At 47.7% G+C, this 17,078-nt stretch overlaps 1 protein-coding gene across 1 annotated transcript; it reads right to left on the bottom strand.

Moving 5' to 3' along the window:
• Positions 1–2,910: 2,910 nt before the first annotated feature.
• LOC139400684 (protein diaphanous homolog 1-like) lies at positions 2,911–16,668 on the bottom strand (the record flags this gene model as incomplete). Its single annotated transcript, XM_071145375.1, has 7 exons — positions 2,911–2,967; positions 3,093–3,182; positions 8,378–8,510; positions 10,682–10,846; positions 15,617–15,741; positions 15,877–16,006; positions 16,429–16,668. Coding segments are annotated over 7 exons (940 nt in total), but the record flags the coding sequence as incomplete, so codon positions are not given.
• Positions 16,669–17,078: the final 410 nt, after the last annotated feature.

The raw sequence follows: 17,078 nt of genomic DNA, 5'->3' as shown, positions 1-17,078 counted from the left end.
GAGGGAAGAGAGAGAGAGAGAAGAGAGAGAGAGGGAAGAGAGAGAGAGAGAGAGAGAGAGAGAGGGAAGAGAGAGAGAGGGAAGCGAGAGAGAGAGAAGCGAGAGAGAGAGAGAGAGAGAGAGAAGAGAGAGAGAGGGAAGCGAGAGAGAGGGAAGCGAGAGAGAGAGAGAGAGAGAGAGAGAGAGAGAGAGGAGAGACAGACAGAGGGAGAGAGAACACAGTCTCTTTTGCATATATATATTCTAAAATGTAATATCCACTCCAATACACCAGTCCACATCAGTATCCCATTAAGAAGGGTGGTGTTACACATTCCCCCTCTCTTCTCTCCTTCCTGCTCTGTTACATGTTAATAAACATCCCTCTCTTCTCTCCTTCCTGCTCTGTTACATGTTAATAAACATCCCTCTCTTCTCTCCTTCCTGCTCTGTTACATGTTAATAAACATCCCTCTCTCCTCTCCTTCCTGCTCTGTTACATGTTAATAAACATCCCTCTCTTCTCTCCTTCCTGCTCTGTTAAATGTTAATAAACATCACTCCCTCTCTTCTCTCCTTCCTGCTCTGTTACATGTTAATAAACATCCCTCTTCTCTCCTTCCTGCTCTGTTACATGTTAATAAACATCACTCCCTCTCTTCTCTCCTTCCTGCTCTGTTACAGACACACAGTACATACCCCATCAGACACACCCCACAAGAGACACAGTACACACCCCACCAGACATACCCCACCAGACACACCCCACCAGACACAGTACATACCCCACCAGACACACTACATACCCCACCAGACACACTACATACCCCACCAGACACACTACATACCCCACCAGACACACTACATACCCCACCAGACACACTACATACCCCACCAGACACACCCCACCAGACACACTACATACCCCACCAGACACACCCCACCAGACACACTACATACCCCACCAGACACACTACATACCCCACCAGACACACTACATACCCCACCAGACACACCCCACCAGACACAGTACATACCCCACCAGACACACCGGACATACAGTACATACCCCACCAGACACACTACATACCCCACCAGACACACTACATACCCCACCAGACACACTACATACCCCACCAGACACACTACATACCCCACCAGACACACTACATACCCCACCAGACAGACAGTACATACCCCACCAGACACACAGTACATACCTCACCAAACATACCCCACCAGACACACTGTACATACCCCACCAGACACCCACTAGGGCATACCCTATCATTGTACCCCCAAAAAACTGATTTAACACGTTGCTCAGTTATGTATAGAGCCATGTCATCATGGAATGCTCTGCCACAAGAGGTTGCTATTGCAACAAGCAAGTTTAACTAAAAAAAAAAGATTGTATCACTGCGCCTCTCCTCTCTCTAAAGATCTACTTTAACTGTATATAAGAATATTAATATAATAGTGTGTAAATAGTATTTTTGTTGCCTCCTGGTGTCTTTCCTATATATAACTCTTATTTTATTTATAGTTTAATGTAATATCTTATGTTGTTCGTCTAAGTGTTTGGTACTTTGTCATGTATTTGTACGTTTTATGTGGACCCCATGAAGAGTAGCGGCTGCAGGTGCAGCAGCTAATGAGGATCCTCATGAAGTAAACCCGCCAGTGTTTCGGTAAAAAGCTGAGGAATGGGCCTGGAGAAATGTAACCACTCTCAAATTCATAGAGCTATGGATGCAAGGAATGACCATCCATGATATCAAAATGATAGTTGCAACCATGTTTTGAGGTTATACAATGTGTGTACATTTTCATTGTTTACAAACATTGGAGTAAAACAAGCTCATATTTGGGGTACTGACGGGGTACGACAGTTGATATAAAATCATATTTGGGGTACTGACGGGGTACGACAGTTGATACAAGCTCATATTTGGGGTTTTGACGAGGTACAACAGTTGATACGAGCTCATATTTGGGGTTCTGACGGGGTACGACAGTTGATACAAGCTCATATTTGGGGTTCTGACGGGGTACGACAGTTGATACAAGCTCATATTTGGGGTTTTGACGGGGTACGACAGTTGATATAAACTCATATTTGGGGTACTGACGGGGTACGACAGTTGATACAAGCTCATATTTGGGGTTTTGACGGGGTACGACAGTTGATACAAGCTCATATTTGGGGTTTTGACGGGGTACGACAGTTGATATAAACTCATATTTGGGGTACTGACGGGGTACGACAGTTGATATAAACTCATATTTGGGGTACTGACGGGGTACGACAGTTGATACAAGCTCATATTTGGGGTTTTGACGGGGTACGACAGTTGATATAAACTCATATTTGGGGTACTGACGGGGTACGACAGTTGATACAAGCTCATATTTGGGGTTTTGACGGGGTACGACAGTTGATACAAGCTCATATTTGGGGTACTGATGGGGTACGACAGTTGAAATGAGGTCATGGGGAATTTCTCAGTTATGTGCTTGATCACTAGGTTTACATAAATCATTTATACGTAAACAGAAACTAAGGATTCTAGCTTTAAGTGTGTGTGTGTGTGTGTGTGTGTGTGTGTGTGTGTGTGTGTGTGTGTGTGTAGCACTAGCAGCTGAAGTGAGTAACTCAATAGGCCAGTAGGCCAGTGAAACAGCAGAGAGAGAGTATCTAACCAGATTATGTGGGTGGTGTATCGTCTGGCCTGAGAGAGAGAGGCTGGAGAACAGATCTGAGTGGAAATCAATACAGATCATTTAGACATGCTAAGTGTGAACATCCCTGCTAGTGCTAGCCCCAGGCTAGTGGTTGTAGACTGGTCTAGGGTTAACACGGTTTAATGTTGAAGTCATTGTGAAGCCACATTTTACAGTGTATTTCTGCCACCCCCATCTCTCTCCTACTGCCCTGCCCTGGCTGGTTCCCTGGAGCAGAGCCCAAACTGGTGTCACGCCCCAGCCCTACAGCCACACAACAGATGGCAGACACACAGGAGAGCAAGCAGGGACTGAAAGAGTGTATCCGCCCAAGTGTGTGTAAGTGAGACAGAGAGACAGAGACCGAGAGAGCAACAGTGTGTTGTTACCAGCTTGTCGTGGTCCTCTCTTCCTCCTGAAGGCAGCCCCAGACTGCAGCGCCTCCATCAGGTCGTCCATGATACCAGTCTCATCACCCTCTGGACACACATACAGATACACAATCAATATTACATACACAACCTTATAAACCAGAGACATCCTATTCAATTACTGGAGGGGCTATGTCATAAACCCTCAACGTTCCAGAATGGGGTGAACATGCAGCCACATTGGTCAGGGAGAAATCCAACCAGTCTAATTGGAATGAATGGCAGTAGAGGATTAATCCTGATTTTACTTCTGCGGGAAAATAAAAGGTGTGTGATATATCAGAAATGGTGTAATAGAATTGTCAACCTAAAATATTGTCATATAATTATAAAAATAGTTAATAAAGGTTTTTATTCTGTATAAATAGTCTAAAAATATGTAAACAGACTACAGAAGTCTATATTTGTGTGCCATTATATGATACAGTATAAGTACTTGCTACATTTACAACTTATCTAAGTCCTATCATCAACTGACTTCAGCCAGTGTACGGCTGCGATTAAACTGCATTGTTTCAATCGAATGTTTCCATTTTGGCATTTAATTAAAAAAAACATGGAATCATTCCTCTAAAACTGTCTGGCTAGCTAACATACATTCTTCCTTCCAATTCAATATCTTATCACAGCCCTGGCGAACCACCCCGGGTTGACCAACTCCCTGACCTTTATCCCATTAGAAGACGGTTCCTGGCCATTCTAGTATTCTATGGTTATAACAACAGAGTCAATACAAAACACCACATTTAGTCTCTCTCTCTCATAATAGACAGAGGACAGATCAGATCTCTCTCACACACACACAGACTTAGCGACATCACTAGTCACATGGACCCGGTGGCCCATTAGATACATTAACCTAGTTGGGCACTGACCCAGTTTAGATACTGCCTAGGCTGCAGGCTACATTCATCTAGTAGTACACACACCGTCTACACGTCTATTACACTGAGGCTCAATAAACTGCCATGTTCACCAGGAATGTGTGTGTGGGGAGGATTCAGTGGTACTCAGGCAGATGGTTCTCATTATTATCACTGTGAACTGGCTGGGGTTAAAGGTTTAGTTCTTCCCCTCCCCCTCATCCTGTCGCCCCTCCCCCAAACACACTAGTTTAATCGCACTGTAAACCTAGCGGCAGATGGCCCCTGGTCTCGCTTGTCACTTCAGAGAAAGTCTCGCGCACACACACACACGAGAGAGAGAGAGTGCAGTCCCACAACACAGCTCACATACACACCCAAGTGGCCGCGGCACACAACTGCACAGGCAGAAAACATGCAGTCATGTTTTATATCTACCCAAAGGAGACTACGTTTGGCATCCATCCACTACCCACTTCCACAAATCACATGCCTGTGTTAAACCTAAACACATCCAGGAAAAATACACACACGCTCTGGAGGAAACTGCCTCTGGGTGGGTGTTAAACTGGGACCTGTTTTATAAAGCTTATTGACCAGGCTGCTAAAATGACAGCATCTAGACAGAGACAGTAGAGGGCAAATGGACTGTCCAGCATCATGATACGGAGCCATACAGGCGTTGGGAATGACTGTTTAATGAATAAGCCAGATTAAACAGGGAACACTACTGACCATGTCCTAGCATTTCTTAAAGGTTTCTACAACTGTTTTGCATTAAATCAATTTGAAGTGCTTGCTGATAGTTCATAAACGGACATTTATTTAATTAATACAGCCATTAAAACAATCAATATGAGAGTGGGTATTGAGTGGTGGACTGTGGTCAAGGTCACTATGGAACACTCTACCCTGCTCCGACACACATGTCCGGGAGTTAAGGACATATGTTGTGTTGATAAGCTGTGTTAGTAATGTAACAGCATTAGAGACATAGCAGGAGATAAGCATGACAGAATAGACCCCCCTCCCCCAGCCTGGCATCATTATGTGCAGAACACACAGGTATTACTCTACCACACACACAACAGCCCCTCCTTCAGCAACAAGAGGTGATCTAGGAGGGCATCTCCATCCTCACTCAGTCATCTCCTACCCCCCTTTCATCATTGTCTCCTGTGGATCCCTTTCTCTCCATCCCCCCCCCCCCCCCCCCCCCTGCTCTGAGGACCAACACCGTCTAATCCTCCTGAGACATCTGCTGTTCTACAATCTCTCTTACACCCCACCCTCTCTGTCTCCCTCTCACACAGCCTGTAATGTAGAGCCACAGCACCCCTAGTGGTGGCTAACCCCCCCCCCCTCTCTAAGTACACCCCCTTTCATGCAGCACTGACACCTAGCTGCAGACCTGGGGAACTATGCAGACCTGGTGCTTGTGAGGAGTATGAACAGGTCTTAGATCAGACCACAGTACAGAACCTTGTGTAGGGTAAAGAGAGAAAATGAGAGAAGCAGAGAAAGCACTATATAAAGACAGCCCTTGTCTAATAATAACCAACCAGTTTATTGGATCTATTCACAAACACACAGACTAGATGTGTGTGTGCTTAATTAATAACCCTGAGCTCAAACCTGTATGTACATGTACCCCCCCCCCCCACACCCACACACACACCCCCACCCCCACACAGTCAACGATCTAAGCCCTTTCATGGTCAACGATCTAAGCCCTTTCATGGTCAACGATCTAAGCCCTTTCATGGTCAACTATCTAAGCCCTTTCATGGTCAACTATCTAAGCCCTTTCATGGTCAACTATCTAAGCCCTTTCATGGTCAACGATCTAAGCCCTTTCATGGTCAACTATCTAAGCCCTTTCATGGTCAACGATCTAAGCCCTTTCATGGTCAACTATCTAAGCCCTTTCATGGTCAACGATCTAAGCCCTTTCATGGTCAACTATCTAAGCCCTTTCTTGGTCAACTATCTAAGCCCTTTCATGGTCAACGATCTAAGCCCTCTATGAATGGATGGACAGTGTGTGCGTGTGTGTTTGCACATACCCAAACACAGAGCTTTGATTGCATATTGTATTTCCTTCATACATAGTCCACAGTGGTTGACTTGAAATGTAACTACCTTTTTCCTCACACTGCATGGACAAAGTGCTTAGATTGCAGGTAGATACAGTACATTATTGTCCATACGACCTTCTAAAACCCTTTGAAGCTGCAATATGTCACTTTTTGGGCGACCTGACCAAATTCACATAGAGTTGTGAGTTATAGATCTGTCATTCTCATTGAAAGCAAGTCTAAGATCTGTTCCATGTATGCTATTTCTATACTTCCGGTGCTAAAGTTTGGTTTTTGCATATTTTACTTTGTTTTGGACACCAGCTTTGAACAGCTGAAAATATAATATTTTTGGTTCCTGAAAATATATTTTACAGAGTTCAGATGGTACAATGATTCCCTACACTATACATTTGCTAGTTTTTTCACAAACTTATAATTAGAATTTTAGCAACCAAGAAATGGCATAGAGATTTCAGCATAGTGCACCTTTAAAAAGAAAGATGGGAAAGGCTTGAAATAAAGAGAGGTAGAAGAAAATAGAGGGAGGAAAGAACAGGCAGCTGGAAAACCTCATCAGGAGAAAGAGACACAATGTGGGTGAAAGAGATGATGCGCACACACAAACACACAAACACACATACGACAGAGACACACACACAAACACACACACGACAGAGACACACACACACGCAGAAAAACACACACTCACAGACACACACACTCACAGACACACACACACTCACAGGCACACACAGACACACACACACTCACAGGCACACACAGATACACACACACTCACAGGCACACTCACAGACACACACACACACACTCACAGACACACACACACACACTCACAGACACAGACACACACACACAGACACACACACACAGACACACACTCACAGACACAGACACAGACACACACACACACACACACACACTCACAGACACACACACACACACTCACAGACATACTCACAGACACACACACTCACAGACACACTCACAGACACAGACACACACACACACACTCACAGACACACACACACACACACTCACAGACACACTCACAGACACACTCACAGACACAGACACACACACACTCACACTCACAGACACAGACACACACTCATAGACACACACACACACTCACAGACACACACACACACTCACAGACACAGACACACACTCACAGACACACTCACAGACACACACACACACAGACACAGACACACCCACACAGACACACACTCACAGACACAGACACACCCTCACAGACACACACTCACAGACACACACACACACACACACTCACAGACACACAGACACACTCACAGACACACACACACTCACAGACACACACACTCACAGACACACACACTCACAGACACACACACTCACAGACACACACACTCACAGACACACACAGACACACACACACTCACAGACACTCAGACACACACACACTGACACACACACACTGACACACACACACTGACACACACACACTGACTGACACACACACACTGACTGACACACACACACTGACTGACACACACACACTGACTGACACACACACACTGACTGACACACACTGACTGACACACACTGACTGACACACACTGACACACACACATTGACACACACACACTGACACACACACACTGACACACACACACTGGCACACAGCACTGTGGCAGAGAGGAATTGTGATGACTCAAACTGTGAAGTCCCAAGAGAGACAAACTGGAGCCAAAAAGAGGAGGGATGTTCAGAAAGTAGGTCAGAGAGAGGGAGAGGGTGTAGGAAACGAGCAAAAATTATTTGTGGTCTGTTTGTACGTGTTTCAGCATGAGGCTGTGTGAGGCTGTGTAAGACAGGATAAGATGGTTGCTATCCCAGTCTTTTTTATGAATCTGACTCAGAGAGAGAAAACGTGTTTGTGGATTTAAATTCACTATTTCTTGTTCTTCTCGGATATAAATCCCTTGTTCCAACAATGACTGAATGAGTGGATGATACAGGCAGACTACTGTCTCCTCCATATCTTTATCTTGTCTCTCTCCTTCACTCGCTCTTTTCTCAGGACTGCCGTGGATCACTGGAGACACACACACACACACACAGATCTAGTAGCACAGTGGGCTCCGACTGCCCCCAACTGGTATCAAGGAGAAGTTCAGTTCCCAAAACAGCCTTCATCCACACCCACACTCTGACCCACTCCTCTCCCACAGGCACTCTGACCCACTCCTCTCCCACAGGCACTCTGACCCACTCCTCTCCCACAGGCACTGACCTGCGTTGAGGTCCAGTTGTTGGCTTCTCTTCTGTTTCTCCTCTTTCTCTCTGTCAGCCTTCTCCTTGGCCAGCTTGGCTCTCCTGATCTTCTCCTCTGACTCCCTCCTCTTCGCATTCTCCTTCACCGCTTGCTGAGGGGACATGGACAGAGACGTGTGTGTGTATGAGAGTGCATGTGTGTGTGTGAGTGGATGTGTGTGTACAAGAAAGTGTGTGTGACTGAGAAACAATAGTTGGCCCTCTGCCAAGATAGCCAGCAAAACAAGAGCCAGCAAAACAAGATAACCAGCATCTGTAATAACACTGCCTGGTACTAATACCAACTGATACTACCTGGTAATAACACTACCTGATACTAATACTAAATGATACTACCAAGTAATAACACTACCTGGTACTAATACCAACTGATACTACCTGGTAATAACACTAACTCATACTAATAATAACTGATACTACCCGGTAAAACACTACCTGATACTAATACTAACCGATACTACCTGGTAATATCACTACCTGGTACTAATACTACCTGGTACTGATACTAACTGATACTACCTGGAAATAACACTACCTGATACTACCTGGTAATAACACGACCTGATACGAATACTAACTGATATAACCTGGTAATAACACTACCTGATACTAATACTAAGTGATACTACCTAGTAATAACACTACGAAATACTAATACTAACTGATACTACCTGGAAATAACACTACCTGATACTACCTGGTAATAACACGACCTGATACTAATACTAACTGATACTACTTGGTAATAACACTACCTGGTACTAATACTACCTGGTACTGATACTAACTGATACTACCTGGAAATAACACTACCTGATACTACCTGGTAATAACACGACCTGATACGAATACTAACTGATATAACCTGGTAATAACACTACCTGATACTAATACTAAGTGATACTACCTAGTAATAACACTACGAAATACTAATACTAACTGATACTACCTGGAAATAACACTACCTGATACTACCTGGTAATAACACGACCTGATACTAATACTAACTGATACTACTTGGTAATAACACTACCTGATACTAATACTAACTGATATAACCTGGTAATAACACTACCTGATACTAATACTAAGTGATACTACCTAGTAATAACACTACCTGATACTAATACTAACTGATACTACCTAGTACTACCTGCTACGTAGTTCAGTCAACGGCTAAGACACTGAACTACCTGGTAGTTGGCAGAGTCTAAAGTCAATCACGGATTACAAAAAGAAAAGCAGGCCCGTCGCGGACCAACTATACAACAACTTTGCTCGCTTTGAGGACAATACTGACACGGCCCGCTACTAAAACCTGAGGGCTCTCCTTCACCGCAGCCAATGTGAGTAAAACATTTAAATGTGTTAACCCTCGCAAGGCTGCCGGCCCAGATGGCATCCTTAGCCACATCCTCAGATCATGCGCAGACCAGCTGGCTGGTACTACCTGATACTAACTGGTACTAACTGATACCACCTGGTATTACCTGATACTGAATGATATACCTGGTACTAACACTAACTGATACAACAAACTGCCTGATAGTATTAGTATCAGGTAGTACCAGTTAGCACCACCCCTAACTGGTACTACCTGATACTAACACTAACTGATACTACATGAACTACCTTGTACTCCCTGGCACTAATACTACCTGACACATACGTACCGGCACCCCCTGTATATAGCCTCGCTTTTGTTATTTACTGCTGCTCTTGAATGATTTGTTATTCTTATCTCTTACTTTTGGGGGGTATTTTTCTTAAAACTGCATTGTTGGTTAAGGGCTCGTAAGTAAGCATTTCACTGTAAGGTCTACCTGTTGTATTCGGCGCATGTGACAAATAACATTTGATTTACCTGGTACGAATACTACCTAATACTATATGAACTACCTGGTACTACCTGATACTAACTGATAGTAAATTATATACCTGATACCAATACTAACTGATACTAACTGAATTACCTGGAACAAACTGATACAAAATGATTTACCTGGAACTACCTGATACTTATACTAACAGATACTAACAGATAATAACAGATACTAAAAGACACTAACAGAACTACCTGGCATTACCTAGTACTACATGGCACTAACTGATAAGGAATACCTGTAGACGGTACCTTCCCACTAACAGTCAATGTCATTTAGACAAACAGGTGAGGAGAACATGTGTTTATCATTAACTTGTGTGTAATGAGGTGGGAGCACATTCTGTTTTCTGCCTTCAGGTTGCCAATGCTCAAACTCACCTGGAACATGTTCTTGAAGTTGTTGAGGTCACCGAAGAACTCTTCGACAGAAATCTTGCGAGGGTCAAACACAAAGTAATTCCCCAGGTCGGAGTACTGCTTCTCCATGTTGTTATGCATCATTTCCAACTTCTCATGTTGCTCTCTAGCACTGGCCACAAAGCTGTGAGGTACAGTATTAAGGAGTACACAGCCTGGCAACACAGAGACACACACACCATCTCCAGCACACAGAGCTACACACACCACGTCCAGCACACAGAGCTACACACACTACCACCAGCACACAGAGCTACACACACCACGTCCAGCACACAGAGCTACACACACCACGTCCAGCACACAGAGACACACACACCACGTCCAGCACACAGAGCTACACACACCACGTCCAGCACACAGAGCTACACACACCACGTCCAGCACACAGAGCTACACACACCACGTCCAGCACACAGAGACACACACACCACGTCCAGCACACAGAGCTACACACACCACGTCCAGCACACAGAGCTACACACACCACGTCCAGCACACAGAGCTACACACACCACGTCCAGCACACAGAGCTACACACACCACCCCCAGCACACAGAGCTACACACACCACCCCCAGCACACAGAGCTACACACACCACCCCCAGCACACAGAGCTACACACACCACCCCCAGCACACAGAGCTACACTCACCACCCCCAGCACACAGAGCTACACACACCACCCCCAGTACACAGAGCTACACACACCACCCCCAGTACACAGAGCTACACTCACCACCCACAGCACACAGAGCTACACTCACCACCCCCAGTACACAGAGCTACACACACCACCCCCAGTACACAGAGCTACACACACCACCCCCAGTACACAGAGCTACACACACCACGTCCAGCACACAGAGCTACACACACCACGTCCAGCACACAGAGCTACACACACCACGTCCAGCACACAGAGCTACACACACCACCCCCAGCACACAGAGCTACACACACCACGTCCAGCACACAGAGCTACACACACCACCCCCAGCACACAGAGCTACACACACCACCCCCAGCACACAGAGCTACACACACCACCCCCAGCACACAGAGCTACACTCACCACCCCCAGCACACAGAGCTACACACACCACCCCCAGTACACAGAGCTACACACACCACCCCCAGTACACAGAGCTACACACACCACCCCCAGTACACAGAGCTACACTCACCACCCACAGCACACAGAGCTACACTCACCACCCCCAGTACACAGAGCTACACACACCACCCCCAGTACACAGAGCTACACACACCACCCCCAGTACACAGAGCTACACACACCACGTCCAGCACACAGAGACACACACACCACGTCCAGCACACAGAGACACACACACCACCAACACAAAGAGTTATACACACCACCACCAACACACAGAGCTATACACACACCACCAACACACAGAGCTACACACACCACCCCCAGTACACAGAGCTACACACACCACCCCCAGTACACAGAGCTACACTCACCACCCACAGCACACAGAGCTACACTCACCACCCCCAGTACACAGAGCTACACACACCACCCCCAGTACACAGAGCTACACACACCACCCCCAGTACACAGAGCTACACTCACCACCCCCAGCACACAGAGCTACACTCACCACCCCCAGCACACAGAGACACACACACCACCAACACAAAGAGTTATACACACCACCACCAACACACAGAGCTATACACACACCACCAACACACAGAGCTACACACACCACCCCCAGTACACAGAGCTACACACACCACGTCCAGCACACAGAGCTACACACACCACGTCCAGCACACAGAGCTACACACACCACGTCCAGCACACAGAGCTACACACACCACCCCCAGCACACAGAGCTACACACACCACCCCCAGCACACAGAGCTACACACACCACCCCCAGCACACAGAGCTACACTCACCACCCCCAGCACACAGAGCTACACACACCACCCCCAGTACACAGAGCTACACTCACCACCCACAGCACACAGAGCTACACTCACCACCCCCAGTACACAGAGCTACACACACCACCCCCAGTACACAGAGCTACACACACCACCCCCAGTACACAGAGCTACACACACCACGTCCAGCACACAGAGCTACACACACCACCCCCAGCACACAGAGCTACACACACCACGTCCAGCACACAGAGCTACACACACCACCCCCAGCACACAGAGCTACACACACCACGTCCAGCACACAGAGCTACACACACCACCCCCAGTACACAGAGCTACACACACCACCCCCAGCACACAGAGCTACACACACCACCCCCAGCACACAGAGCTACACACACCACCCCCAGCACACAGAGCTACACACACCACCCCCAGTACACAGAGCTACACACACCACCCCCAGTACACAGAGCTACACACACCATCCCCAGTACACAGAGCTACACTCACCACCCACAGCACACAGAGCTACACTCACCACCCCCAGTACACAGAGCTACACACACCACCCCCAGTACACAGAGCTACACACACCACCCCCAGTACACAGAGCTACACACACCACGTCCAGCATACAGAGACACACACACCACGTCCAGCACACAGAGACACACACACCACCAACACAAAGAGTTATACACACCACCACCAACACACAGAGCTATACACACACCACCAACACACAGAGCTACACACACCACCCCCAGTACACAGAGCTACACACACCACCCCCAGTACACAGAGCTACACTCACCACCCACAGCACACAGAGCTACACTCACCACCCCCAGTACACAGAGCTACACACACCACCCCCAGTACACAGAGCTACACACACCACCCCCAGTACACAGAGCTACACTCACCACCCCCAGCACACAGAGCTACACTCACCACCCCCAGCACACAGAGACACACACACCACCAACACAAAGAGTTATACACACCACCACCAACACACAGAGCTATACACACACCACCAACACACAGAGCTACACACACCACCCCCAGTACACAGAGCTACACACACCACCCCCAGTACACAGAGCTACACTCACCACCCACAGCACACAGAGCTACACTCACCACCCCCAGTACACAGAGCAACACACACCACCCCCAGTACACAGAGCTACACACACCACCCCCAGTACACAGAGCTACACTCACCACCCCCAGCACACAGAGCTACACTCACCACCCCCAGCACACAGAGCTACACACACCACCCCCAGCACACAGAGCTACACACACCACCCCCAGTACACAGAGCTACACACACCACCCCCAGTACACAGAGCTACACTCACCACCCACAGCACACAGAGCTACACTCACCACCCCCAGTACACAGAGCTACACTCACCACCCACAGCACACAGAGCTACACTCACCACCCCCAGCACACAGAGACACACACACCACCAACACAAAGAGTTATACACACCACCACCAACACACAGAGCTATACACACACCACCAACACACAGAGCTACACACACCACCCCCAGTACACAGAGCTACGCACACCACCAACACAAAGAGTTATACACACCACCACCAACACACAGAGCTATACACACCACCAACACACAGAGCTATACACACCACCAACACACAGAGCTATACACACCACCAACACACAGAGCTATACACACCACCAACACACAGAGCTACACACACCACCACCAGCACACAGAGCTACACACACTACCACCAGCACACAGACACACACACCACCTCCAGCACACAAACACACACACCACCTCCAGCACACAGACACACACACCACCTCCAGCACAAAGAGACACACACACCACCTCCAGCACACAGAGACACACACACCACCTCCAACACACAGAGACACACACACCACCTCCAGCACACAGATACACACACACCACCTCCAGCACAAAGATACACACACACCACCTCCAGTACAGACAGAGCTATACACACCACCAACACAAAGAGCTATACACACCACCACCAACACACAGAGCTACACACACACCACCAACACACAGAGCTACACACACCACCACCAGCACACAGAGCTACACACACTACCACCAGCACACAGAGCTACACACACTACCACCAGCACACAGAGCTACACACACTACCACCAGCACACAGAGCTACACACACCACCACCAACACACAGATATATACAGTACCAACACAGAGCTACACACCACCACCAACACACAGAGCTATACACACCATCATCACAGAGCTATACACACCACCAACACACAGAGCTATACACACCACCAACACACAGATATATACAGTACCAACACAGAGCTACACACACCACCACACACCACCAACACACATAAGCATAGGGTCAGTTTGTTATATCTGGAGTACTTATCCTGTCTTATCCGGTGTCCTGTGTGAATTTAAGTATGCTCCCTCTAATTCTCTCTCTCTCCCTCTCATCCCAGAGGACCTGAGCCCTAGGACCATGCCTCAGGACTACCTGACATGATGACTCCTTGCTGTCCCCAGTCCACCTGGCGGTGCTGCTGCTCCAGTTTCAACTGTTCTGCCTGCGGCTATGGAATCCTGACCTGTTCACCGGACGTGCTACCTGTCCCAGACCTATTATTTGACAATGCTGGTCGTTTATGAACATTTGAACATCTTGACCATGTTCTGTTATAATCTCCACCCGGCACAGCCAGAAGAGGACTGGCCACCCCTCATAGCCTGGTTCCTCTCTAGGTTTCTTCCTAGGTTTTGGCCTTTCTAGGGAGTTTTTTCCTAGCCACCGTGCTTCTACACCTGCAGTGCTTGCTGTTTGGGGTTTTAGGCTGGGTTTCTGTACAGCACTTTGAGATATCAGCTGATGTAAGAAGAGCATTATAAATACATTTGATTTGCAGTAGTAAAGGATATAGTCATTTTCTCCACAAACATGTCCCTATCACTCTGTGGAGGAGGGAAGGTCTCCAGATCTTTGTCCAGAGTCTTCAACGCACAGCCCATCTGCACCAGGTTCTTCTGCAGGGTCTCAGCCGACACTGAGACAGGGGTTAGAGGGGGCAGGTCAGTGTGTCATGAAAGGAAACAGGGATGAGGAGAGGAAACAAGTGTGTGAGAGTATTGGTACTAGTGTTTAGTTCTGAGGGTAGGTGTTAGGTGGAGTCCATGGTTACCTCGGCTAGCCTTCTCTACGTGAACGAGTTCGTCTGGGAACGTCAGGACGTCGGGGTACTGCTCCTGACACACGTCAGCCAGGAAGTGCAGGAGAGTCTGCTTCAGGTCAGTTGTCTTGGTGTCCCGCAGCTGATTGGACAAAGGGCAGATTCTAAAGTACACCCGTTAACGCAGCGTTGGCTTATTAAATACATGTTTACCCTGTTACACACACTGCCTGTAGATATGCGTGTGTGTCTCTTTGTGCGTGGTTATGTACATGCAGGGCTCTACGCTGACCATTTTCGTGTGCCTAAATTGACAAATTTAGGAGCACACAGATATTTAGGAGCACAATGAACAATATTTGCAATAACAAGCCGTTTTCTTTGTAGTAATGGTGCAAGCATGACGGTCATGAATCTGGGCTCTGTGTGTATTCTCCATGGCTCTCAGGGGCCGCGGTACAGTGAAGAAATCACTGGTGCTCCTAAATTACAATTCCAACTAATCTAGTTTTTCTAACAAGCGAGTAAAATAGTAGCACTGTAGAGCCATGACGTGTCTCTCACCTTGCAGAGGTAGCTGATGCTGAATCCAAAGGCCTTGGCGTTGCGGGAACCAGCGTTCATGTAGTTGCCCACCAGCAGGATGATCTGCAGCAGCTGGGAGAAGGTGGTGCTCTTCTTCAGTTCCTCGCAGGCCGCCGTCACGGACACCACGTCCGGCTTGATGTTGTTCAGCTGCTCTTCAAACTGCAGCCGGAACAAGATGGCCGTCAGCCGGGGCTTCAGACGCTTCACTGTCGAAATCTGAGGGGGAGAGAGGGGAGGGTTGGAGGGGAGAGAGGGGAGAGTTGGAGAGGGGAGAGAGTTGGAGAGAGGAGAGGGGAGGGTTGGCGAGAGGGGAGAGAGTTGGAGAGGGGAGGGTTGGAGAGGGGAGAGAGTTGGAGAGGGGAGAGAGTTGGAGAGGGGAGAGTTGGAGAGGGGAGAGAGTTGGAGAGAGGGTTGGAGAGGGGAGAGAGAGGAGGGTTGGAGAGGGAAGAGGGAGGGTTGGAGAGGAGAGAGGGGACCATGACACACACAAGGAGTGTGTTATAGATGGTTTGTGAAGCATCGTTTATGTGCTTATGACAGCTTTTTGCACTTATGAATGCTCTATAAAGCCTTTATACATGATGTTTCCTTTAAAGTGGGACGGGCAGGATCATATTGCTGGTAGT

This window comes from Oncorhynchus clarkii, unplaced genomic scaffold (assembly GCF_045791955.1).
Source record: "Oncorhynchus clarkii lewisi isolate Uvic-CL-2024 unplaced genomic scaffold, UVic_Ocla_1.0 unplaced_contig_12773_pilon_pilon, whole genome shotgun sequence".
In the NCBI taxonomy this organism is placed as follows: Eukaryota; Metazoa; Chordata; class Actinopteri; order Salmoniformes; family Salmonidae; genus Oncorhynchus; species Oncorhynchus clarkii.
Note: the sequence above shows the minus strand (reverse complement) of the source record. Positions and strands in the feature narration are given on the sequence as shown.